This window comes from Littorina saxatilis, linkage group LG2, assembly GCF_037325665.1.
Source record: "Littorina saxatilis isolate snail1 linkage group LG2, US_GU_Lsax_2.0, whole genome shotgun sequence".
Classification (NCBI taxonomy): domain Eukaryota; kingdom Metazoa; phylum Mollusca; class Gastropoda; order Littorinimorpha; family Littorinidae; genus Littorina; species Littorina saxatilis.
This window is the reverse complement of record NC_090246.1, coordinates 86,015,245-86,039,804: the sequence shown is the minus strand read 5'-3', so window position 1 is coordinate 86,039,804 and position 24,560 is coordinate 86,015,245. Positions and strand designations below refer to the sequence as shown.

The following is a 24,560-nucleotide window of genomic DNA, read 5'->3' as shown; positions in this document are numbered from 1 at the left end:
TCACCCTTTGACATACCACTGTCTCTACCTTCCTCCACATTCCCGCCCCCTCCCTCTTCCTTCACCCTTTGACATACCTCTGTCTCTACCTTCCTCCACATTCCCGCCCCCTCCCTCTTCCTTCACCCTTTGACATACCACTGTCTCTACCTTCCTCCACATTCCCGCCCCCTCCCTCTTCCTTCACCCTTTGACATACCTCTGTCTCTACCTTCCTCCACATTCTCGTCCCCTCCCTCTTCCTTCACCCTTTGACATACATCTGTCTCTACCTTCCTCCACATTCCCGCCCCCTCCCTCTTCCTTCACCCTTTGACATACATCTGTCTCTACCTTCCTCCACATTCCCGCCCCCTCCCTCTTCCTTCACCCTTTGACATACCTCTGTCTCTACCTTCCTCCACATTCTCGTCCCCTCCCTCTTCCTTCACCCTTTGACATACATCTGTCTCTACCTTCCTCCACATTCCCGCCCCCTCCCTCTTCCTTCACCCTTTGACATACCTCTGTCTCTACCTTCCTCCACATTCCCGCCCCCTCCCTCTTCCTTCACCCTTTGACATACATCTGTCTCTACCTTCCTCCACATTCCCGCCCCCTCCCTCTTCCTTCACCCTTTGACATACCTCTGTCTCTACCTTCCTCCACATTCCCGCCCCATCCCTCTTCCTTCACCCTTTGACATACCTCTGTCTCTACCTTCCTCCACATTCCCGCCTCCTCCCTCTTCCTTCACCCTTTGACATACCTCTGTCTCTACCTTCCTCCACATTCCCGCCCCCTCCCTCTTCCTTCACCCTTTGACATACCTCTGTCTCTACCTTCCTCCACATTCCCGCCCCCTCCCTCTTCCTTCACCCTTTGACATACCTCTGTCTCTACCTTCCTCCACATTCCCGCCCCCTCCCTCTTCCTTCACCCTTTGACATACCTCTGTCTCTACCTTCCTCCACATTCCCGCCCCCTCCCTCTTCCTTCACCCTTTGACATACCTCTGTCTCTACCTTCCTCCACATTCCCGTCCCCTCCCTCTTCCTTCACCCTTTGACATACCTCTGTCTCTACCTTCCTCCACATTCCCGCCCCCTCCCTCTTCCTTCACCCTTTGACATACCACTGTCTCTACCTTCCTCCACATTCCCGTCCCCTCCCTCTTCCTTCACCCTTTGACATACCTCTGTCTCTACCTTCCTCCACATTCCCGCCCCCTCCCTCTTCCTTCACCCTTTGACATACCTCTGTCTCTACCTTCCTCCACATTCCCGCCCCCTCCCTCTTCCTTCACCCTTTGACATACCTCTGTCTCTACCTTCCTCCACATTCCCGCCCCCTCCCTCTTCCTTCACCCTTTGACATACCTCTGTCTCTACCTTCCTCCACATTCCCGCCCCCTCCCTCTTCCTTCACCCTTTGACATACCTCTGTCTCTACCTTCCTCCACATTCCCGCCCCATCCCTCTTCCTTCACCCTTTGACATACCACTGACTCTACCTTCCTCCACATTCCCGCCCCCTCCCTCTTCCTTCAACTTTACTCTGTTCTCCTCTGTTCCGCTGTTCGTTTAGATGTATCGTTAGCACAGCACTCTTCGGTGCGGGGGAAAGCACAAGTCTGTGGCTAGAACTATTCTTTTGTGCCAGCTAAGAAAAACAAACATCCGACATTCTTCTTTCCCCTTCCAACCACTTACCCCTTCCCCCCCACCTCCCCCCCCCCCCCCCCTTGCTTAGCAAACGTCTAATTTTGGAAAGCCCCCCCCCCCCCCCCCCCCAGGCCCGTCCAGCCTTGCCCTTCTCTTTTTACCTCATAAAGTCTTCCTCAGAAATAGATTTCGTCACAAGAACGGGAAATCCCGGTAAAAATAGACCACATGTCTGTGCAGGTCAGTTTAGTAAAGCCCAGCATTTGCAGCCGCGCGCTGAGCCACGATAACCTGGGAGCACATCTGTTTCCCTCCTTCGTTCAAGTACTTTCCATTCACTGCGTATGAGTAGAGACATACATATATAATCTATCTATGTCCCTGGTGTGAGTACAAAAAGCGAATAGTACACCTTTTGTTTCTGTGTACAGTGAACAGTTAGCTGCTGGTGTCACTTACAGTTGGAGGAAACATATCAGATGTTTGAGAACACTTGGTGAGTAAGCCTGCTATTGCTTTCTTCACGATCAGAGTTCAGTTGCTGATGCTGCTCCTACTTTGATATTGTTTTAAAACTGTTTTTAAAATGTTTTACTTCGACATGAATTATACGTCTCTCATATTGATATATCTTCAGATTCGTGTTAGTTTTGTCCAACTGTTTGACTGATTTTCCCGTTTTTCTATGCTTCAGTTTCTTTTTCTCTATGTTTGATTCCTTTTTTGCACAAAATAATTCAAACTGCATAAGTCGCCGTGCGTACTGCAACCCACCAAGAATAACTTTACTTATGAGGCAAGTTCATTCAAATGAACGCTTAGCGAAAATGTCTTGAGATGCAGGTTGTAAGACTGCAGCTGTTCATGGATATGTGTGTTCACGTGTGGTTTCCTTTTTGGGATATCATGATACCGTACCGGCTCTTTAATTTTGTATAACTTTCTCCGATCAATATTTTCGAAAATGCCATTTTCTACACAATATCACGTTTCTGAGAAATATGAGTAGTTTTCGTAGCCTGGATTTTCCATCGGAATCTCCCATCTTCAGTTAAAGATTCCCCGTCCTTCCCGTGTAAACGATCGTTTGTATAACCACAGAACTCGATCAGTATTGATGGAGTAAAACAAAAATCAAAATCAAAGGCCTGCAGGCCTGGCTTTTTTGTTTGCAGAGTGGGAATTTTTCTTGACATAATTTTGCAGATTAACATGGAAAGTGTTAGCTTCGGAAATAATTCAGAAAAAAAACCTTTCCACTGTACAGAAAGCAACAAGCTATAGATGTGGCATGTGACCAAGTAAAACGATACTTCTATTGCGTGTAAAAACCTGAACAGCTGTTAAGACTTTCTACACCTAATTTCTAATTGTGATGCTGTTCATGGAAACGTTTTGTTGTGCCCTAAAATCAAACGTACGTATAAAGTAGCACGTACGTACTCACACACGCACACACACACACACCGCACAAACACACACACACACACACACACACAGACATACACTGACATACACAGACACACACACGCATGCACGCACGCACACAGACACACATACACACACACACTGACACACACGCACACACATACACACACACACACACACACACACACTCACACACACACACACTCACACACACACACGAACACACACACACACACACACACACACACACACACACGACACACACACGCACACACACACGTGCACGCACACACACATACACACACACCAACACACACACGTACGCACACACACACACACACACACACACACACTGAGACACAGACACAGACACACACACACTAACACACACACACACGAACACACACACACACACACACACACGAACGAACACACACACACACACACACACACACACGAACACACACACACACACACACACACACACACACACACACACACACACACACACGAACACACACACACTCACACACACACACACACACACACGTACACACACACACACACACACGAACACACACACACACACACACACACACACACGAACACACACACACACACACACACACACGAACACAAACACACACACACACACACACGAACACACACACACACACACACACACACACACACACACACACGAACACACACACACACGAACACACACACACACACACACACACACACACACACACACACACACTCACACACACGAACACACACACACACACACACACACGAACACACACACACACACACACACACACAAGAACACACACACACACACACACACACACACACACACACACACACACACACACGCGGCAAGGGATGCATCTTTAACCAACACAACGCTGGCCGCGCACTCAGTCTGTGCGCACGATTTTTCAGAAATGTAGCAGACGACACCGAACAGTCAGAGGCAACAAAGGTCACGCTGGGTCAGCATACAGGCTAGTTAATGTGAACATTTTGTTCGAAAGGAATGCATTTTTGACAAAAGAGCCTACCCCACGGATCTTTTCGCAGGAAAAGCTATCTGCTTTAACCAACATTGTATCATTATGATCTCACAATGCCCGCGGGAGTTTTCAGAAAAGTAGCAGACGACACTGGCAGGCATAAGAGACAAAGGTCACGGCCGGTCTGACTACAGAGTCCATGCAGTTACAATTATATGTGACTATTTTTCAGAAGTGTGTACGACTTCATACTCTTCTCATATCTGGCCATGATTGTTATCGTTTGTTTTGTTTTTGCATGGGCTAAAAACATCCCGTCACTTGGACGCAGGAAAACAGTTAATTAACATCCTGGCTGCTTCCTTAGCTTTGCAGATTGAGTTTTTGATAATAATTTAATGTTACAAAAGGCCGCCACTAGGCCCGGAAGTTGAGAAATTAATTCATCCAATTATTCCAACTCTGCTCATAGAGCACCCAGGCTGTTCATTCTTGCTATGTATCCAAGTTAAGGGGTCGTTGACACCGGCAAACGATTACAAGGACAGTTTAAAGAACAAGACGTGACAAGTTAATAGATTTCTCGCTCTCACAATGTTGCATGCAGTTATGCGGCTGTGTTTCTGACCCGGGTCACAGCCAGTTGTCAGTCATGCGCCTGTGTTTCTGACCCGGTTCACAGCTACTTGTCAGTCTGCGCTGTTCGGGCTCGTGTACATGATCAATACAATGAAGGAAGTATAAAAAAAGTCTGTCAGACATGTTACTTTGAGATCAGAAGAATAGGTTCCATAAGAAAATTTCTCACTGTTGATGCCACTAAAACTCTTGTTACATCCTGCATTCTGTCCAGATTAGATTACTGCAACTCCCTTCTCATAGGCTGCCCTGACTCCACTCTCCAACCCTTGCAAAAAGTACAACACTCTGCTGCACGTCTCATTTTCAGAGCACAGCATCGACAACCCTGCACTCCTCTCATGAAAGAACTTCACTGGCTTCCTGTATCTGAACGTATTAGGTACAAGGAACTTAGTCGATAAATATCGACAGGGGGCGGACAAATGGTTTACATGTGAAATGTGTGTATATGGGTGTGGGTTTGAAACAAACAAACAAACCAACCCATGTGAACCCCGGGCCGCAGGCCTTCGATGTAGTGATTGAAAAAAAAGGATGTTCTCAAATGGTTCAATTCTCATTTGGTCTGATTCTCAAATGGTACCGGTATACTCCCCCCCCCCCCCCCTGGCCGCAGGCATAGGAGTAAAATTTTATAGACACTGACCTTCTTCCCAGGGGTCATTGACCCAGTTTTAGCTATGAGAGGTGGTTCGCCCAGAGGCTGTAGAGTATACTGGGGCGGTCTCTTTGATGTCTTGAGAGGAAACTTGGCCAGGGTAGTACATGCACCAGAACTGGTGGACACCAAGGACAAACATGAAATCGAAGCAGTTTGCTTTCAGAGGGAACGGTCGTCAGCAACTCAAACTTCTCTGTTTTCTTTTTTTTTTAAATCTGACTTTCTTTGTGGCCCCCTGACTCCGCCCCCCTCCCTCTGTAAGGACCCCCCTCCACAAGGACCGATTTTTGTCAACATTTTAAAGGTCGCTAGAGAGGGGTTCCACTGTATGACCTAACCGCTACTGGCAGACGGCCTCAATCTTCACGCGCAAAGACGAGATTAATAGGTGCTCGGTTTTGGTATTTTGAATTACATTACATTAAACCTTTGTTGGGTTTCATGGTCATGGCAACAGCCATAATAATATTACATGATGTATAATATCATATTTCAGCATATGTGAATTACATGTCATCATACTAAACTGTCATACATTTTTATTCCTACATTATTCTGATTGATCACAACCAAACCTACTATCATTGAACACATCCAAATGCAAGCGCCTGTTCTTGACAATTTAGATCAGTGCAATTTCCTGGGTCGGGCTTTGCCACAGACACTCACGGTTTGGCCTGTAGGTAAAATGTACAATGTATTTTCTGATTTGTGCACAAAAGCTTTTTTTCTTTTTTCTTTTTTTTAACATAACAATGTTTAATGTCACTGTATGTTTAAAAGACCATGGTCATATTTGTAAAAAAAATGTTAAATTAGAAAATAAATAACATTTTGGTTCATGATTTTTCCTACACCTGTGCTAAAGATAAGAAATAAAAATGTCGGGTATATAAGTCACTCAAATACAGCTAGGTATGAATGGCTCGGTTTGAGTTTGTTGCAGTTGACCCTGCACAAAGCGACATATCATGTTTTTGTTGAACAATTTTGACGTCACCCCTCCCATAGGGTGACGTATTTCACAACTTCCTGTGTTACACAAACTCTGTGATGACCAATTTTGACGTCACCCCTCCCATAGGGTGACGGATTTCACAACTTTCTACAGATGAACAATTTTGACGTCACCCCTCCCATAGGGTGACGGATGTCACAACTTCCTGTGTACACAAACTGATGACGTATTTCACAACAAAATGGCGCTGCCCATGGTCAACCTCGAAACTATCCGTATAGAATGGGGGCGTCCTCGCCCCCATAATAAAGCTGCCTGCTTCTGCTACAATATCATCTCTGAATCGGCACCTGCCTATCTTTCTGAACTGGTCTCTCTCTACACTCCCTCTCGCACCCTTCGTTCTTCTGATGATGCTCGACTTCTCTGTCAAGGTCGCTTTAAACGCAAGGCTCATGGCTTCCGCACGTTTTCGTATTATGGACCTCAGTTATGGAATTCACTCCCCTTTCAATTACGTCACTCTCCATCCATTTCATCTTTTAAGTCCAATTTGAAAACTCACTTGTTCCAACAACACTACGGATAGTTCCTTAGTATAGAGTCTGGGGATGTGAGATGTGCATGATGTGTTGTTTGAATCTGACAGTGATTGTATGATTTGTGTATACATGTGTTGTTGTCACGCGCTTTGAACTTCTGATAAGGCGCTTTATAAATGCCCGTTATTATTATTATTATTATTATTATTATTATTTCTTTTATTTCTCTCCCCTATTCAGTCAAGGTACAACCCACTTATTCTAGATTACCCCTCCGACCTCCTTTTCCCCCACCTGCAATCCCATGCAACAGACAGAGAGAGAGACAGGCAGACACATACCCACACACTCACTTACACACAAACACACACAAACACACACACACACACACACACACTGACACGCACACACGCACGCACGCACGCCGTCGCACACACACAGACACACATAGACACGCACACACTCACACACTCACTCACACACCCACATACACTCACAGACACACGCACACAGACACACACAAGCACACACACACACGCACGCTTGCACACGCACATATAGACACACACAAACACACATAGACACGCACACACACATAAACACACATACACGCACGCACGCACACAGAGGGCCCCAAAGGGTTTAAAATCGTGATCGTGATTGGCGTTCCATTTCTGTGATCGTGATGGGACTTTGCCCGTGATCCGTGATGACAAAAAAATCAAGTCTCGTGATCGTGATCGTCATTTGTTTTCGTGATCGTGATGGGCATTATTGCAAAGCATTTTATTTTCAACGTACATTTTCCCCTCTATGATCCTCTATTTTTAACAAGATCACAACACTATCACAGCCCTGAAAATGATGCCCAGAATGCACCAGATTGCACAGATTTTTACCTTTTTTTGAAAAAAAATCCGGGGGGGGGGGGCATGCCCCCGGACCCCCCTAATTGGCTCGCCTGCTTCGCCACTAGCACTGAGCGCTTCTTTCAGGTAAAACCAGTTTTGGGACTGTAGCATTCCTGTTTGTTTTTCAAGGCCATGAAACCAGGCGATGGTGTACCTCAAATTGTATGGCATAGTTGAAAATAAAGAATACATGTACTTTTATTTCAATCCACCCAATCGTTTTTGAGAAAATGGGTTTACAAGATTTAGCTCTGGAAATGTGAAATTGTGCAAGTATATATTCATGTGTGTGAGTGAGGGTGTGGGAGTTAAATGTGTATGAGTGGAGAGAAAGAGAGAGAGAGAGAGAGAGAGAGAGAGAGAGAGAGAGAGAGAGAGAGAGAGAGAGAGAGAGAGAGAGAGAGAGAGAGAGAGAGAGCTGGGCCGGACTACCGGGGGGGTTATGGGGGTTGCGCAACCCCCCTCCCTAGCCTAAACATGTACCTCACTTATTTAAAACATTTTTTATTATTGTTTATTTTATGCCGTTTCAGGCAAGGAGCGACCGTTTTCCTATCTCAGAATATGACCTACCCATCAGCTTCAGGGGGCTTCGCCCCCTGACCCCCACTAGGGAGACCTCCGCTAGGGAGAACATCCCCCTGGACCACCACTGGCAACCCCACCCCCTCCTCTTAGCCTAGTCCGGCCCTGGCTCAGAGAGAGAGAGAGAGAGAGAGAGAGAGAGAGAGAGAGAGAGAGAGAGAGAGAGAGAGAGAGAGAGAGAGAGAGAAAGAAAGAGAGAGAGAGAGAGAGAGAGAGAGAGAGAGAGAGAGAGAGAGAGAGAGAGAGAGAGAGAGAGAGAGAGAGAGAGAGAGAGAGAGAGAGAGAGAGAGAGAGAACAATGAAAACAACATTCTTGTTACTGATTACAAATCATGATATGTATTTCTATGTGTGTATGAAAGAGAATTAAAAAAATAATAATAAAAACTTGAAGTTCTCACTTTGTGTTGAATAAACAATAGATCCAGAGGAGCGAATTACTGTGTGCTTGTGTCTACTTTGACACGTGCTTAATGTACATGCAACTTTTACCGTGACCGTGATTTGCCACTGGTGTTCGTGATCGTGAAAACTAAAATCAAGGTAACTGTGATCGTGAAAGCTAAAATTTCCCTTCCCGTGATCGTGATGATACCCCCCCTTTGGGGCCCTCCACATTCACACACACACACACACACACACACACACACACACACACACACACATACACAACACACACGCACGCGCACACGCACATACACACACACACACTCACTCACACAGTCATTGACACACACTCACACACACAAACACACGCACACACACACACACACACACACACTCACACACACTCACACACACACACACACACACACACACACACACTGCGTCACTGGTGACGCACATACACACACACACACACACACACACACACACACACACACACACACACACACACACACACACACACACACACACACACACACACACACACACACACACACGCACGCACGCAGCACAAAAACGTTAACATAAATCTACTTCACGAAAATCGCTGCACAAAGCTTTTGCACTGCATTTCCAATAAAAAAAGTATTGGCGAAGTTTTCGCGAAGTCAACTTCATTCTCAATTAAGGACAGTGATTAAATCCTGGGCAAGGCTGGGTGGTAATGTAATGTTTTTTACACGTAATGTACACGGTAACAAGTGTCTGTTTAGTGGGAAGAAAGAATGACTGTGCATTAACATTTCCAAACTTTTCAGAAACCGATTCTTCGGAAATTGTGCTTTGTGGGGGTCGGGGCGTGGTAGAAAAACCTGCGAGAATATAAAGACTGTCACCCAGCCCAAACTGAATGTCTCAGAACAACGCAATGCATTTTCCCTCGGGGTTGACTCTGAGAATTCAATATTTGATATGATAGATCTTCAATGTGTATCTCGGCTATAATTCCGCAATAAAATTAGATATGAAAACATTTTTCATTTTAATCTCATGCAAACATTTCATGACCTTTAGAAGCAGTGTTTGTGTGTCGGAAGAGTGAACGTCTGTCAAAATAGTGTGTAGGCTAGTTTTGTGTCAATGCAAACGCATCATCGCCTGCACCGGGAATTTTTTTTCTCGTCTGAAAATGTAATTTTTGTTTTATTTTATATGATGCAGAGAGAATCGACAACACTTGAACTCCAAACGTGACCTTACCACAAACAGAGTTCCTGAGACGGCATAGAAATTCGGCCCGCTCAAGCGGAAGGGAACTACTTCGAAAGGCTCGTACATTGTGATTGGTCTGACGGTAGCTGAAAAGGCCCAGGGATCCGAAACCAAGGAAGGAAAACGCGAACGTTGTGGAAGTAGCAGCAACAGATCACATCATGCAACGAACAAAAAGACCGCCGAGGAGATATTCCACCTTCATCACTCAAGTTTCGCGAGAACTTCCCACCTCCGATGGCGAAACTGACGACAGCAGCAACAGCACACAAGCTGTCAGACGACGGACGAAAACCCGCAGCTCAGAAAGACAAAGGCATCAGAGTAAAACCCGCAAAGCCCAAAGACAACAGAGGAGTAAAACCTACACAACACAGCGACAGATACAGCCGGAGAAAACGTGCAGCTCACGAAGACAACAGAAGAAAACCCGCACAACACACAGACAACGGAGTATTACCCGCACAACACAACGAAACAGACAACATGAAGAAAAAACCCGCGCTACACAACGGAAGAAAGATCACAGCGATATCAGTTCTGATGACAGCGAGGAAGGCAAGATAGAACGAAGGAAGAAACAGAAGAGAGACTACGCGCGGCGAAAAACACTGCGAGCGAACAAAGAGCTGGAGTCACTGGCATCGGTAAGTTTAACAAAACAAACATTTTATTCAATAAAAAGTATTGTCTTTGTTTAATTTTAAAAAGTTTAGCTACCTTCTTTCTCATGAAACCCATCCCAACAGACATGTACAGTCTTTTACATTGCATAAGTGAATACTTCAACACGAACACATGTCAACATTCTACAGCCTGTCTATTTTCTGTTAAGAATGGATTTTTGTTGTTGGTCAAATCACCATTTTCGTAACCAGAGCCAGTACCAACTTGCAAAATGCATGTATTCAACAAAAGAATCCAACTTGCACTGAATGAACGCAGCCAGGCGGTTGATTTTTGTTATGTGCTTAAGTGGAAGGATGCTCTCATTCCATGCTCTCATTCCATGCTCTCGTTCCATCTGGGTTCAGATGTTTAAGATGGAAATGAGCTGAAACCGGGAAAGCAAATGCCTACTTTTGAAGTGTGAACTTCTCAAGTTTACTCCCAAGCTATTCGCTCTGCCGTTCTTCCGACCGATGCATAAAAAGTGAGGGAAGTACATGGTCTTCTGAAGTTGCTCAAATTTTTCGAAGTAGTCGCGAACTTCCCTCTCATGCATTCGGGCCCTGGAAAGATCTGTGATGGCTGCCCTTCTTTTTTTCACTCAGGAAGGAATGTATGTTTATGCAACTGTTTTATAACGGCGACATATTTGAGCATAAGGTGAACGTGGAGCCATAATGTATCGACGACATCATTATTTGAATGATCAAATGAGAATGGAGCTGGTGAGTTTTTACACCGACAAGGAGATCTACACTTGGCCGGGTTGCGTGGGGCTTTTCTGAGAAATTCTGACTCACAATTCATAGGAAAACGTTTGTGATTGCGGCGGTTGTGGTTTATGTGTGTGTGAGTGTGTGTGTGTGTGTGTGTGTGTGTGTGTGTGCGTGCGGACGTGTGTGTGTGAGTGTGTGTGTGTGTGTGAGTGCGCACGGGTGTGTGTGTGTGTGTGTGTGTGTGTGTGTGTGTGTGTGTGTGTGTGTGTGTGTGTGTGCATGCGTGCGTGAGTGCTTGTAAACACAAAATGATCTGTTTAGAAATCAAGCAGAGTTATTTTTACACTTAATAATACTGGATTGTTCTGCGTTGATTGTCCCTGCCGTTTGTCATTACCTTCCATAGTGTAAACACGTCTGGGTTTTTTCTTCCAGTGTGTCACTTTTCAGCAACAAACCCGTCATCATATACACTCCAATAATTACATAGCTGTTCATCTACTCACAAAAGCTTCAAAACAAAAGTGTTTTAACTCATCGCCATGTTTTTATTTTTCCGGTTTTGTGTGTGATTTTTTTAAGTGCAGAGTTAACTGGGGTGCGCCACAAAGATATGCCAGTGCATGGTGACAAAAAGCTTGCAATTTGATCGTTGAGATTAGCTGGAGAGGCCCAGTTTTTCAGAAAAGAGGATGAGCGTCGGCGCACATGTTGATAATTATGTACATATATATACGACACTGGCAGTGTCAACAGTTTGTTACCAGAAACCAGTCTGGATGTTGATTTCTGGTATGTGTCCAGGAATGGCTGGAGGAATGTTATATTTTGTTGGTGTGTGTTTGTTCGTGATCCTGATGAAGCTTTCATAAGCGAACATTCGTATTGTATTGTGCTGTCATTGTATCGGTGAGTACAGAATTCTTTTGTTTAAAAAACGAACTTTATTCTTCAATATAAAATGCTGACCAAATTTGAGATGATGAGCCGAACTCTTTACACGGGAAGGACTGTGCCTTTAAGGCCAAACACAAATATATGTTGGTTTAGGGTATAGTAACTCGACCGACCCTATTTTTTCCCGCCGACCCTAAAACATTGTCTCAAAACAAATCCCCCCAAAACAACATCTGGCACGTTTTGCGAACCATACCGAAAAAAAAGAAGAAAAAAAGCCGACCTTTTTTGTGGGGTCATGTTACCCTAAACCAACATATATTTTTGTTTGGCCTAAGAGTAGCCAGCCCTGTATCAGTTCCCGACATTTAAAGGTACCTGTACCTTCCTTACCAATGTAAGCCTCACATATCTTTGCACATTGTTTCGCTGGACAGCATCATTCTTCCACTTGGACACATACCAAACAGGAGCAGCCTAGTTTTTGCTGAACTACTTTCGCAAGTTTGACATCGTGTGCCACTTAGGAAATAAGTTCAGCAAACAATTCCTACTGCAACTCTGCAAAGGGCGCAGTCAGGCTGAGTATTGTTGGTGAAAGGGAGTCCTTATACCACGTGAAAGTCTGGACAGATGAACGGAAGGAATGCATCTTTAAGAGTTACCAGCCCTGTTGCAGTCCTGAACGAGATGAAACTGAGATTTAGAAATGGATACCAACTACCAAATCTACATATATGTTGATAATACTATATTTGGTTCAAAGTGACTGCATTCAAGTTTTTTTCCAGGGACAATTCAAGCGTTTGGAATGCGTGTGTATCGCTCATCAGGGTATAAGTTAATCTCTGACTGAGAAGATTAAGTTCATTCCAGAAGACTTCATGGTTAACATCGATTGTTATGTTTGGCAAGCCCCAAAGTTTCTAACAATACCCATCTGGTAAAGTCTAGGTTATGGCGCACGGTGAGACCTCCGCAGTCACAGACTGCAGCACGTGACGAATGCAACTTGACGCAACAACAAAAACTAAAAGAAAAACTAAATTATTTTTAAACAAGTCGCGTAAGGCGAAATAACAACATTTAGTCAAGCTGTCGAACTCACAGAATGAAACTGAACGCACTGCATTTTTTCACCAAGACCGCATACTCGTAGTTTCGTCAGTCCACCGCTTGTGGCAAAGGCAGTGAAATCGACAAGCCAGAATAGTGCGGTAATGGTCGCGCTGAGTAGGATAACACGCTTTTCTGTATCTCTATTCTTTTTAGCGTACTGAGTTTGTTTTTAATCCAAACATATCATATGTATATAATTTTGGAATCAGGGACCGACAAGGAATAAGATGAAATTGTTTCTAAATCGATTTCGGACAATTAATTTTAATCATAATTTTCATATTTTTAATTTTCAGAGCTTGTTTGTAATCCAAATATAACATATGTATATGTTTTTGGAATCAAAAAATGACGAAGAATAAGATGAAATTGTTTTTGGATCGTTTAAAAAAAATGTAATTACAAGTTTCCGATTTTTAATGACCAAATTCATTAATTATTTTTTAAGCCACCAAGCTGAAATGCAATACCAAAGTTCGGCCTTCGTCGAAGATTGCTTTGCCAAAATTTCAATCAATTTGATTGAAAAATGAGGGTGTGACAGTGCCACCTCAACTTTTACAAAAAGCCGGATATGACGTCATCAAAGACATTTATCGAAAAAATTTAAAAAAACGTCCGGGGATATCATACCCAGGAACTCTTGTCAAATTTCATAAAGATCGGTCCAGTAGTTTAGTCTGAATCGCTCTACACACACACAGAGACAGACAGACAGACAGACAGACAGACAGACAGACACACACACACACACAGACACACACACACACACACACACACACACACACACACACACACACACACACACACACACACACATACACACTTACACCTTATTTAGTCAAAACTTGACTAAATGTAAAAAGAGAGAAAAGAAAGGTTACACTATTGGAACGTTTAGATAAACTCAAACATTTCGAACCGACTGGTTCACAAAGTGTTGCTGGTGCATGACAATATTTCTGCATTGTTTCAGTGTTGTGAGCGGCGGAAAGAGGAAAACAGCAACATTATGCAGCAAATCAGAGATCTGGAGACTTGGATGAAGTTTGCACAGAGCTACCTCACGCTCTGTCGTCATCTGCCTCGACCTCATCCTGCCCCACAACCACAGCCAGCGGGAATTCCCGGACACTCGGTGACGTCAGAAGCCGAATTGACGTCATCGTCATTACAACCCCTTTCCAATGTCCAGCTTTCTGTTTACATTGCTGCACATGCGAATGGCAGCGCTACCTGGGACGCTGCAGGTGAGCTCTGGCTACTTTATTTTTTTATTTTTTATAGGCACATTACTTTTTCGTGTAAGCAATCGTGTTTAGTAACACAGGTCTATTCACGCTTTTACAAGGAATAAAAGCATCCTTTCACTTGGACATATACAAACAATCAACAGCGTTGTTGCATTTTGCGCAGAGTGGTGAACTTGCTGAATTAACTTGGCAGATTGATGTGGTTGTTGCTTACGACAAAAAGTCAACAACAAATCCACACTCTGCATAGGAATTAAGCAGCTAGTCTGTTAATTTTTTGCATGTGTTCGAGAGAAAATTAATCGTATTCCATGTAAAAGCCTGGTAGGAGCTGTGGTGGCGAAGATGATCGCGTACAAGATACGGACTGACCTTCAAGAGTTAGTCGCGCCATGTAGAAGTGCTGATTTTGGTCTAAACATGGGGGAGATAGACGGATTCCAAAAACAACTCTGTCGGGTTTGTATGAGTTGTGAGAGGGTGAATGACCTTGCAGATTTCACTCGGACAAACATTGGAGGGGCCAATTACTAGCGAGAGGTATGTCGGAAACACGTCGACAGAAGCACGTGTGAAGTTATTTGTCAGAGGAAACGCAAGGGTATTCACTCTTTCACAACCCATACAAACCCGACGGAGTTATTTCCGAAAATCGTCTATAGTGCACATTTGCGGAGTACCTGACAAGATGCTGCTGCAGACCTTCAAAAACCTCTCGGCTTTAGGGGTTTGAATTATGTTCCCTTTTTTGTGTAAGCGCGGCACATACCGACTTCGAGTTTTGGGAATTCTGCGCTGGGCAAACGTTGAGTAACTATTATTCTGTCAATACTATAATAATGCTTTGTGCACTAATTTTACCCAACTGCAACGCTTAAGTTTCCAATTTATCAAGCAATGTTTTGTCTAGTATTAAAGCACGTTTTTGGGCTCATGTTAAGCAACTTCAAAACTAAAAACTGTGAAACACTGTTAATAGTTTTTCATTTTGTAACCGTTATTTTGTCTATTTTGAAAAAACATTTTCTCTAGACTCAAGTTACGTACACTACTTCAAATATAAGTAACTGACAATACATTTGATAGTGTCTAAGCCTGAAGCGTCATTTCAGTTTGCTTGAAAACATTTTGCACACTTTTATGTTGTCTACTAATGATATACTTGAGTCTCGGAGCCTTTTCATTGGCCCTTGTGGTAGACAAAAGCAAATTATTCAAATCCTCAACACTGAACATTGTTGTTGACATTTTGGCATAATCAACTGACCTTCTTTGAAAGACAGTCACGACAAAATAATGTTGACACATTTTCATCTATGATTGTGCAGGAGGCGAAGTCTTTAATCCGAATAACCTGGTTCAGCCGATGGACCCGGACTGGGAAAGGCAACATATTTTGCAGACTTCTCACGATTCAACCACCGCTAACTTTCCTACGGCAGATCCAGCATTTTCTGCTGACCCCGGAGACATGAAACTCCTGGAAGATCGTGTTGTGAAGGGCATTCTGTTGGATGTTCAACGGGATTGTGATGTACAGTCCGCATTCGAAGAATTGTCTTTCTCTTTGCCTCTGTTAACAGAATTATTGTAGATCTAAGGGTTCATTTTGACTTAGATGGCCATTAGAAGTCAACATTAACATGTTCAATGAGAGATGACGAACATCAATCAGTATTATCGGTTAAATTGATTTCTGGATGGAGGGAACGAAGGAATGTGAGCCTAATTATGGCTAACAAACACAAAATCAGAAAACAAGAAAGGTAAGTTGTTGGAACGTTAGTTATTTTAACAAACACAAGGAACAAAGGGAGGTAAGCACCCTAATTTTGGCTAACAACCGTTAAGAACAAAGGGAGATAACCTCCCTAAATATGGCAAACAACCGTAAAGAACAAAGGGAGATAAGTGCCCTAATTATGTTCAACAACTGTAATGAACTAAAGGCGATAGGCGCTCTAAATATAGCCAACAACCGTAAGTTGAAGTCCTTCTCATTCTCTCGTAGGCACCAGGCCGAAACCCTGGTTCCTAAATGACTTTAATGTTGCTGTTTATATTTAGATCGCTTACTTCCCTTTAATTCTTAGCCCTCTGTCTTACTTGGTTAGGACTCCAGTGAATTTCTTGTCAAAATAGGCGCAGCGGAGACTGCAAATTAAGAGCAGACCAAATCCAAAAACAAAGAGACTGCCAACGTTTCAAAATTCAGAATAAAAAAACAAGAGAATAAAAAAACAAGAGAGGTAATTTGTTATTGACAAAACAAATTTGTTATTGTGATTGTAACGTATTGTTTTGTCAATAACAAACGTACCAACAAACTACCTTTCTTGTTTTTGATTCAGAGCAGACCAGTTCTTTTTTAATGTCAGTATTCTATTGAACTCCAAAATGTGTTCAGTATCGATCCCTTATGATTGGAGGATATTCTGTTTGAATTTCCTGTTCGCAATCATTCAAAACCATTTTTTTGTGGTCTCCAAGTTGTTACCTTCAAAAAAGATAAAAGAACATCAACAGTCGATTTCCATTCTTGTTCAAATTGAGTGGTGCGCAACTCTGTACCCTTGATGATGAGACAGAGATAATATCCCTACCCAGTATTGTTGGCTGCTTTCATAACAGCTCTGTGGATTATGGTAGACGAAGCTGGTTAATCTCTCATGTGAAATGTAACATAGGAAGTTGGCCTCTGCTCCAATTTGCAACGTGGTAGTCTGTCCGAAAGTCCCTTTTCTGGAGTCTTCTCTCGTGAACCTTCAGGTACTACTCCTTTGTTTTCTGTTGGAGACAACAGCAAGCGAAAGTCTGTACATCTAAAAAAAACATGTGTAAAGGTCCAGATAAAGCATTTTCAGACAGTATTTCGATCGTTGCAAAGAAGTGGATTTTACATGGCCTTACAAGGACAGACCGTGCATGCAAGTGCATCGGTATCAGCATTAGAATAAGTTGTAACTCTGTGTGTGTGTGCGTGTGTGTGTGTGTGTGTGTGTGTGTGTGTGTGTGTGTGTGTGTGCGTGCGTGTGTGTGTGAGTTCAAAATACCATTTATACCACCGTACTTTCATAAACTTGTTCAATATTTGCTTTCATATGTTCCCCTGCAATTTGATTGTTTTAGCGAAGATGATAGAAATCACAGTAAACAAAATGTATGTAAAAATAGTGCAAATGTACATATTCTTTGTTTATTTGATTTAAATGATTGTGCACATCGCTGCTGAAGCCACATATTTCTGTTTGATAGCCATTGGCATTGTGTTGTGGCAACTTCTCACAATGTTTGGTTTTTACAAATCTGTAGAGCAGTAAAATTGTTGATACTGAACGTTCAGCTTGACCATGTCTCTGACTTGACCAAGTCGGACTCCCTCCTTTGGCCATTTGTGGACCAGTAGCAGTGTTGTAGTTGAAAGTTGGACTTGGAAGGTTGGAAACTCCCTTTCTTGCTCAGTTTGGAAAAGTTGCAGTTGAAAAATCGATTTTTCAAATCCAAACTCTGCCCCTTGTAATGTGAAGACCGGTAGCAGGGATGCAGTTGACATTTCGACTTGTCGAAACTGTATTCCCAAGCTTGCCCGTTTGTAAGCTGGTAGAAATGTTTAGTTGAAAATTCAACCAGGTAAAATCGGACTTGCTGGTTATGGCAGTAGGCTATGTAGATAGGAAGAAGTGTAGGCGCTGAAAGTTCGACTTGACACAATTTAATTTTTTGCATGCTTATATATAAACGGGAGGAAGTGCTAGTGTTTACAAAAATGGACTTGATAACAAAAATCTTACTCTCTATCTAGGTTATATGCCTCGCTACAACTAGTATGGTACTTGTTGGTGTTGCGTCATGAGTCTGACTCATGTGCCGCTGACGTCAGTTTGGTCTAAATATGTCGTGATGACGCTTTGCAGCGTGCAAAGGTGTCGAAATGTTGCGGTCGAAACAAGACTCAGAAATGGCTCTGTTTTACTATGAGCAACACACAGTGACACTGTTTAGTTCCTGCAAGCAGTAGAATATTCAGAAGGAAACATTCAGAGATGCAAATTCATTCCAGGCATATGTAAACCTTTCCTGAAGGAGGGTTGGTGGTGTCAAGATTTGTCCTTCTTCTGCTTCTTCTTCTTCCTCTTCATTCATGGGCTGACACTCCCACGGGTTTTACGTGTATGACCGTTTTACCCCGCCATTTAGGCAGCCATACGCCGCTTTCGGGGCAGGTGTGAAGATATGTAGTGAAGGAGGAAATGTGCCCAAGTCAGTCTCCTTACCCCTTCCACTCCCCAAACCTCGCACGGTAGGCATTTAGATTGACTGTGTTGGATGAACTCTGAGCATTACAGGTGGACGAAAGCTTCGGAGACGTTGTTGAATACACTTGTCAGTGTGCAGGGTGTGTCTATAGTTTCACTATAATAAGGTTCGCACGCCGGATGTATGCGCTCGTACACCCTCCACTCACTGTACCTTTTAAGTTGTGTTGGCAGCACAGTTTTTGGTTGGACCAATAGACGAACCCTGAATATCACTCTGTCGGGTTTGTGCGAGTTGCGAAAGAGTAACTCGAATACTCTTTGCTTTTATTGAGAAATACTTTGTCGGGTCTTTATGGGTGGCAAAAGAGTTAATACTCTAGCTTTCATTGGGGCAAATAGTTATTTGTGAACATCGTCTATTGCAATAAGCGAGGGGTATACAAGTGCATACATTACAAAAGTTGCTTGCACCATATAACAGTGAAACAGTTGACGCACAGTGGTAAAGAATATTATTTTTATTTTTATTTTATTTTTTAAACCACCTCGGCACTTGAATAGTCCCCTTTAATCAGACAGCTTTTCATACGTTACAATGGTTTTCCTCGGGGGATCTGATTACTATATGCTTGCGCGGGCAAAATATTTTGTGTGGCTTTGATTCTGAGAAGTTTCTTTTTAGCATTTTGACAAAACACAACTAACGACCCAAAGTAAGAAGGGATAGCAGAGAGGACAAAATGGCGACATGGCCAGTGGATTAGCAGGTTTGTCGATCGTTTAATATGTACACCATGACTGCATGTATGCAACCATTAAGCACACCTACTTAGACAAGTACACGTTTTCTATTATGAAGAACAAATTTGAAGTGACACCAAAGTCACAATTTAGCTCGATGTACACTATTGCAGATATATCAAGTTTGTAAATACTGCTTTGCTTGACTAATTGAACGGACACACTGCTGTTGTAAGGTCTTCCCAAACTTAAACTTTTTGAAGTTGCGGACAATGCTAATTGATTTACAATCATTGCTTATCCATCTCTCACGTGCCAGGAGATTAATTGGTTCTGTATAACTCTCACTCTTGTTGCACGTGTTGTATGCATTAAGAGCGCTTACTTCCGTTTAGTTAGTTAGTTAGCTGTTGCTTTTCGGGTCCAGCGGACCATAATAGGCCAAATCAGGACCCCTTACTTCCGTTTGCTTCTGATACTTTATCCTTCTGACGCTTTTTTTTCAACCGCTTGTAGCAACCTGGCCTGTGTATTTCCACAAACCATTATATTATACAAAAATTGCTGATATTTAGCATCTCCATCCTTTTGCGAAGAACGACGTCATAAATATACATGCGTGAGCCAGTCTAATACAATTAAAATCAGTCAAAGCAAATCCATTATTATCCATTTTGTTTATTTATTTGGTGTTTAACGTCGTTTTCAACCACGAAGGTTATATCGCGACGGGGAAAGGGGGGGAGATGGGATAGAGCCACTTGTTAATTGTTTCTTGTTCACAAAAGCACTAATCAAAAAATTGCTCCAGGGGCTTGCAACGTAGTACAATATATTACCTTACTGGGAGAATGCAAGTTTCCAGTACAAAGGACAGTCACTTAACATTTCTTACATAGGCCTACTGCTTGACTAAAATCTAAAAACATTGACTATATTCTATACAAGAAACACTTAACAAGGGTAAACGGAGAAACAGAATCCGTTAGTCGCCTCTTACGACATGCTGGGGAGCATCGGGTAAATTCTTCCCCCTAACCCGCGGGGGGTGATTATTAATATTATCAATGAATACACTTTAAACATGACTTCAAGACCAACACCTTTACAGCATTCGGGATGTGTACCTTTGTAATGTTAAGCGTATACAAACATTCTTTCCAGCGTTGTGAAGAATTTGTCCTTCAGTATTTACCAACCACTTGCCTGCCTTATGACGGGTATACCCATCATGCGCTTGTGCTGCCGCAGCGCCTTAAGACGGGTTTACCCGTCTTCTCCGTTCCGGGATTTTCCAGAAATGCTATGTCACTGCTGACACACAAATAGCAGCCAATGGCTTGGTAGGATACCTCATTCTCATGAATAAACATAAATGGTGACGCGGTTTTGCGTCTGAAGGCTATTTTCGGCCTTGGCGACAGGGTAGGGGAGAGAAATCTCGACTCGTCAAAATGGCTAACGCGTGACAGTCGACCGGGCCCTAGTAGGGAAAAACAAAGCCGGACTGACGCTACAGGCGGTGCAAATGATTATGGATACTGACAGGGGAAGGGGGAGATCTTCTTTCGGACGATTCGTTGGAAACAGGTAGATGATAGTGATTGTAATCCTTTCTTGGAGCAAGCAAAACAGCCACCTGTGTTTGATTCACAGGCACCAGAAGATGCGCCGGACTGATTTTTCAAAAGTTCATATTTAAACATCATTATAAGCCAAACTAATTATTATTTCCATGATTAGACACTAAAAACAGATTCTTGGTTCAATTTCCCTTAAAAATAACATAGGTTTTACTTACCTACCTACTGCCAGTTTGGAGCTAGAATTTTGGTGTGCATTATTACACCCCGAACTCCAATATTCCCTGGCAGTCAGGAATGCACATACGCAAGTTTTGATTGGCAGCGAAAGGGGTTAATGTTCAAATGTTTTAACTGAAATTGTTGTTCGCCTTTTACAATTTACTGTTGACATTATTGTCACGAATTGTTACCGTATAACGACTGCACACTATTTACCATTAGAATGATTGTTCCTCTTTGTCTTGAAGTAAACATTCACTTCTTACTATTGCACTTATTATTTACTGTTTACTAGTCATTGTATTCTATTGAAAGAATTGTTTGCTGATTTCTATTGCAATGACCGCCTCCTATTTACAGATCAAACGCAAGATTTGCTTTCTATTGAAAAGCTTGTTTACTGATTACTATTGCAATGACCGCCTCCTATTTACAGATCAAACGCAAGATTTGCTTTCTATTGAAAAGCTTGTTTACTGATTACTATTGCAATGACCGCCTCCTATTTACAGATCAAACGCAAGATTTGCTTTCTATTGAAAAGCTTGTTTACTGATTACTATTGCAATGACCGCCTCCTATTTACAGATCAAACGCAAGATTTGCTTTCTATTGAAAAGCTTGTTTACTGATTTCTATTGCAATGACCGTCTCCGAAAAGTCAAAAGCATGTCTGCTGCTTACTATTCAAACGATTCACCATTCACTGTTTACAATCAACATGCTGATTCTTAAATTTGTGAGAAAAAAAAAGAAGAAAAAAAACCACATAGAAATAACATCCACGACTGTTTGATACTGAAATGGTTGTTCATCGTTCACAAATAATATGGCTGTCTATTTTGTAAATAAGAAAAAAAATAAAAAAAATGATAACAACGATATTGACGACTGTTTGATTGATCAACTGTAGAGCTTTTACTTCTACATAATATAATATTATATAATATTATAAAGTCATATAATCATTCATTCGCTTGCGGCTTCGTGGCAGGCGGAAGGAAAAATCAGTCAGATAAGTTTTCGTTATTGTTTGTCTGTGCACTTAAAAGACCGTTGGGGCGATATATATTTGTTTTGTCAATAACAAACGTTCCAACAACCTACCTTTCTTGTTTTTTTATTCTGAATTTTGGAACGTTGGCAGTCTCTTTGTTTTTGGATTTGTAGAGCTTTTAGTTTTGATGTGTTTTGCTGATTGTACAGTCTTGTTCTTCCATCTAAGTGGTGTATTTTACGAAGTGACGAGGGAGGCGGTAAGAACCCCTTTAAATATATCAGATAAAAGGAAAGGAAATGGGTGGGGGAGGGGGAAAGGGATTGCAAATGGCCAGATTTGTTTTCAAGGCGACACTTACTATTTATTGTGTTTGTTTTTACCCATTGAAATAAATTATTCAATTTATTCTGGTTTCTATTTTGAATTCGAACGCGCGCGGGAGTGTGTGTGTGTGTGTGTGTGTGTGTGTGTGTGTGTGTGTGTGTGTGTGTGTGTGTGGAGTGTGTGTGTGTGTGTGGAGTGTGTGTGTGTGTGTGTGTGTGTGCGTGTTTGTGGGTGTGTGCGTGCGTGTGTGTGTGCGTGTGTGTGTGTGTGTGTGTGTGTGTGTGTGTGCGTAAGAATGGGTGTGCGTGCGTGTGTGACTGTGTGTCAGTGCGCACGCGTGCGTGCGTGCGTGTGTGTTTGAGTGTGTGCTTATGTGTAGAAAAGAGTGAGCGCGTGACAGAGACACCTTTAATATTTGAGAGAAAAGAGAGAGAGAGAGAGAGAGAGAGAGAGAGAGAGAGAGAGAGAGAGAGAGAGAGAGAGAGAGAGAGAGAGAGAGAGAGAGAGAGAGATCCCTGTGACTAAAACCTATAAAGGTTTCGGACTATATATCAAACTAGATGAATACCCGCTTCGCCGGGAAGAAGTTGAGCCGAATACCCGGCTTTGCCGGCGCACCGCACGAAGGAAGGGAGATAAACGCGCAAAACACTGGAGAAGAGTAATACCCGGCTTCGCCGGGACAGTGACCTTCTAAAAATAGTATAACGGGAATATGGATTGAGCGTTGTCGACAGTGACCTTCTAAAAATAGAAACGGGAATATGGATTGACGCCACACGAAGGAAGGGAGATAAACGCTGAAAACACTGGAGAAGATAAGGAAGAGTTACTGGGAATGGATCCAGAGAAAAACCAAAATCGGTTCAGCGCTGCGCGCTGAGAGCACGTGTTGAAATATCTCATCGACCAGGTTGTGTCCGGGGGGTACCTGAATATGGCCACCAAATTTGAAAGAGATCCATCGAGAACTTTGGCCGTGCATCGCGGACACACACACACACACACACACACACATACACACACACACACACACACACACACACACACACACACACACACACACACACACACACACACACACACACACACACACAGAGACACAGTCGTATATATAGAAGCACTCTTTGACACTTTTACCTGGGCACACAACACAAAGAAAAGTTGTTGGCACTTTGTCCAGAACTCTGCTGAGATTTACTGCGTCTGGTAAAATTCCATGGCAAGTAATTCCAAATCTTTATGAAAATCCGTGTGTCACCCAGTTCTGTTGATCTTTAGATTTTATTCATTCAGATCATGCATTCATCAGTTCATACATAACATTAATTCATTTATTAATTCAAAGAGCATTTGTAAACGTTATTTTGGAACTGGAAAGATGTCAAGGTAATTCCATGAAAATCCGGTACCGAATAGGTTCTAGCTAACAACAGGAAAGGTCATTGCATTAGCACTATTTTCAGACGGTTTACATTCCATTTAAAATGAGTGAAGATATAAATAGCAGCATACTTTCATTCAAACAATTCTAAGGACAGTGTTGTCTGAGACTTCAGTATGAGTAAGGCTATTAAAACGTGATTGTTAGTGCATTCATGCATTCATTCACTTTCTTTCCTTGGGCTTAGAATTTAGACTTACCGTCTGTTGGGGGTGAAAAAACATCATTTCAAGTACCAGACAAATTCATCGACTTTGTCTAGTATCACCTCCTGAGCATTGA

At 42.7% G+C, this 24,560-nt stretch overlaps 2 protein-coding genes across 3 annotated transcripts in view; one reads left to right on the top strand and one right to left on the bottom strand.

The window, feature by feature from the left end:
* Positions 1–10,117, bottom strand: part of LOC138954633 (uncharacterized) — a 29,313-nt gene extending 19,196 nt beyond the window's left edge. The window contains exon 1 of the mRNA XM_070326432.1: positions 10,040–10,117. Coding sequence (XP_070182533.1) covers positions 10,040–10,117 — 78 coding nt within the window. The remainder of the gene's footprint in view (positions 1–10,039) is intronic.
* Positions 1,954–22,915, top strand: LOC138960000 (serine/arginine-rich splicing factor 11-like). 2 transcript variants are annotated; one of them, XM_070331715.1, is made up of 4 exons: positions 1,954–2,139; positions 10,001–10,698; positions 14,429–14,702; positions 16,034–22,915. In XM_070331715.1, exons 2-4 carry the CDS (start codon positions 10,213–10,215, stop codon positions 16,297–16,299), a joined length of 1,026 nt encoding a protein of 341 aa, XP_070187816.1. In that variant the 5' UTR covers positions 1,954–2,139; positions 10,001–10,212; the 3' UTR covers positions 16,300–22,915. The 2 variants fall into 2 exon arrangements, with proteins under 2 accessions (XP_070187816.1, XP_070187817.1); XM_070331716.1 differs by lacking the exon at positions 1,954–2,139 and having other exon boundaries at positions 9,706–10,698.
* The last annotated feature ends 1,645 nt before the right edge of the window (positions 22,916–24,560 follow it).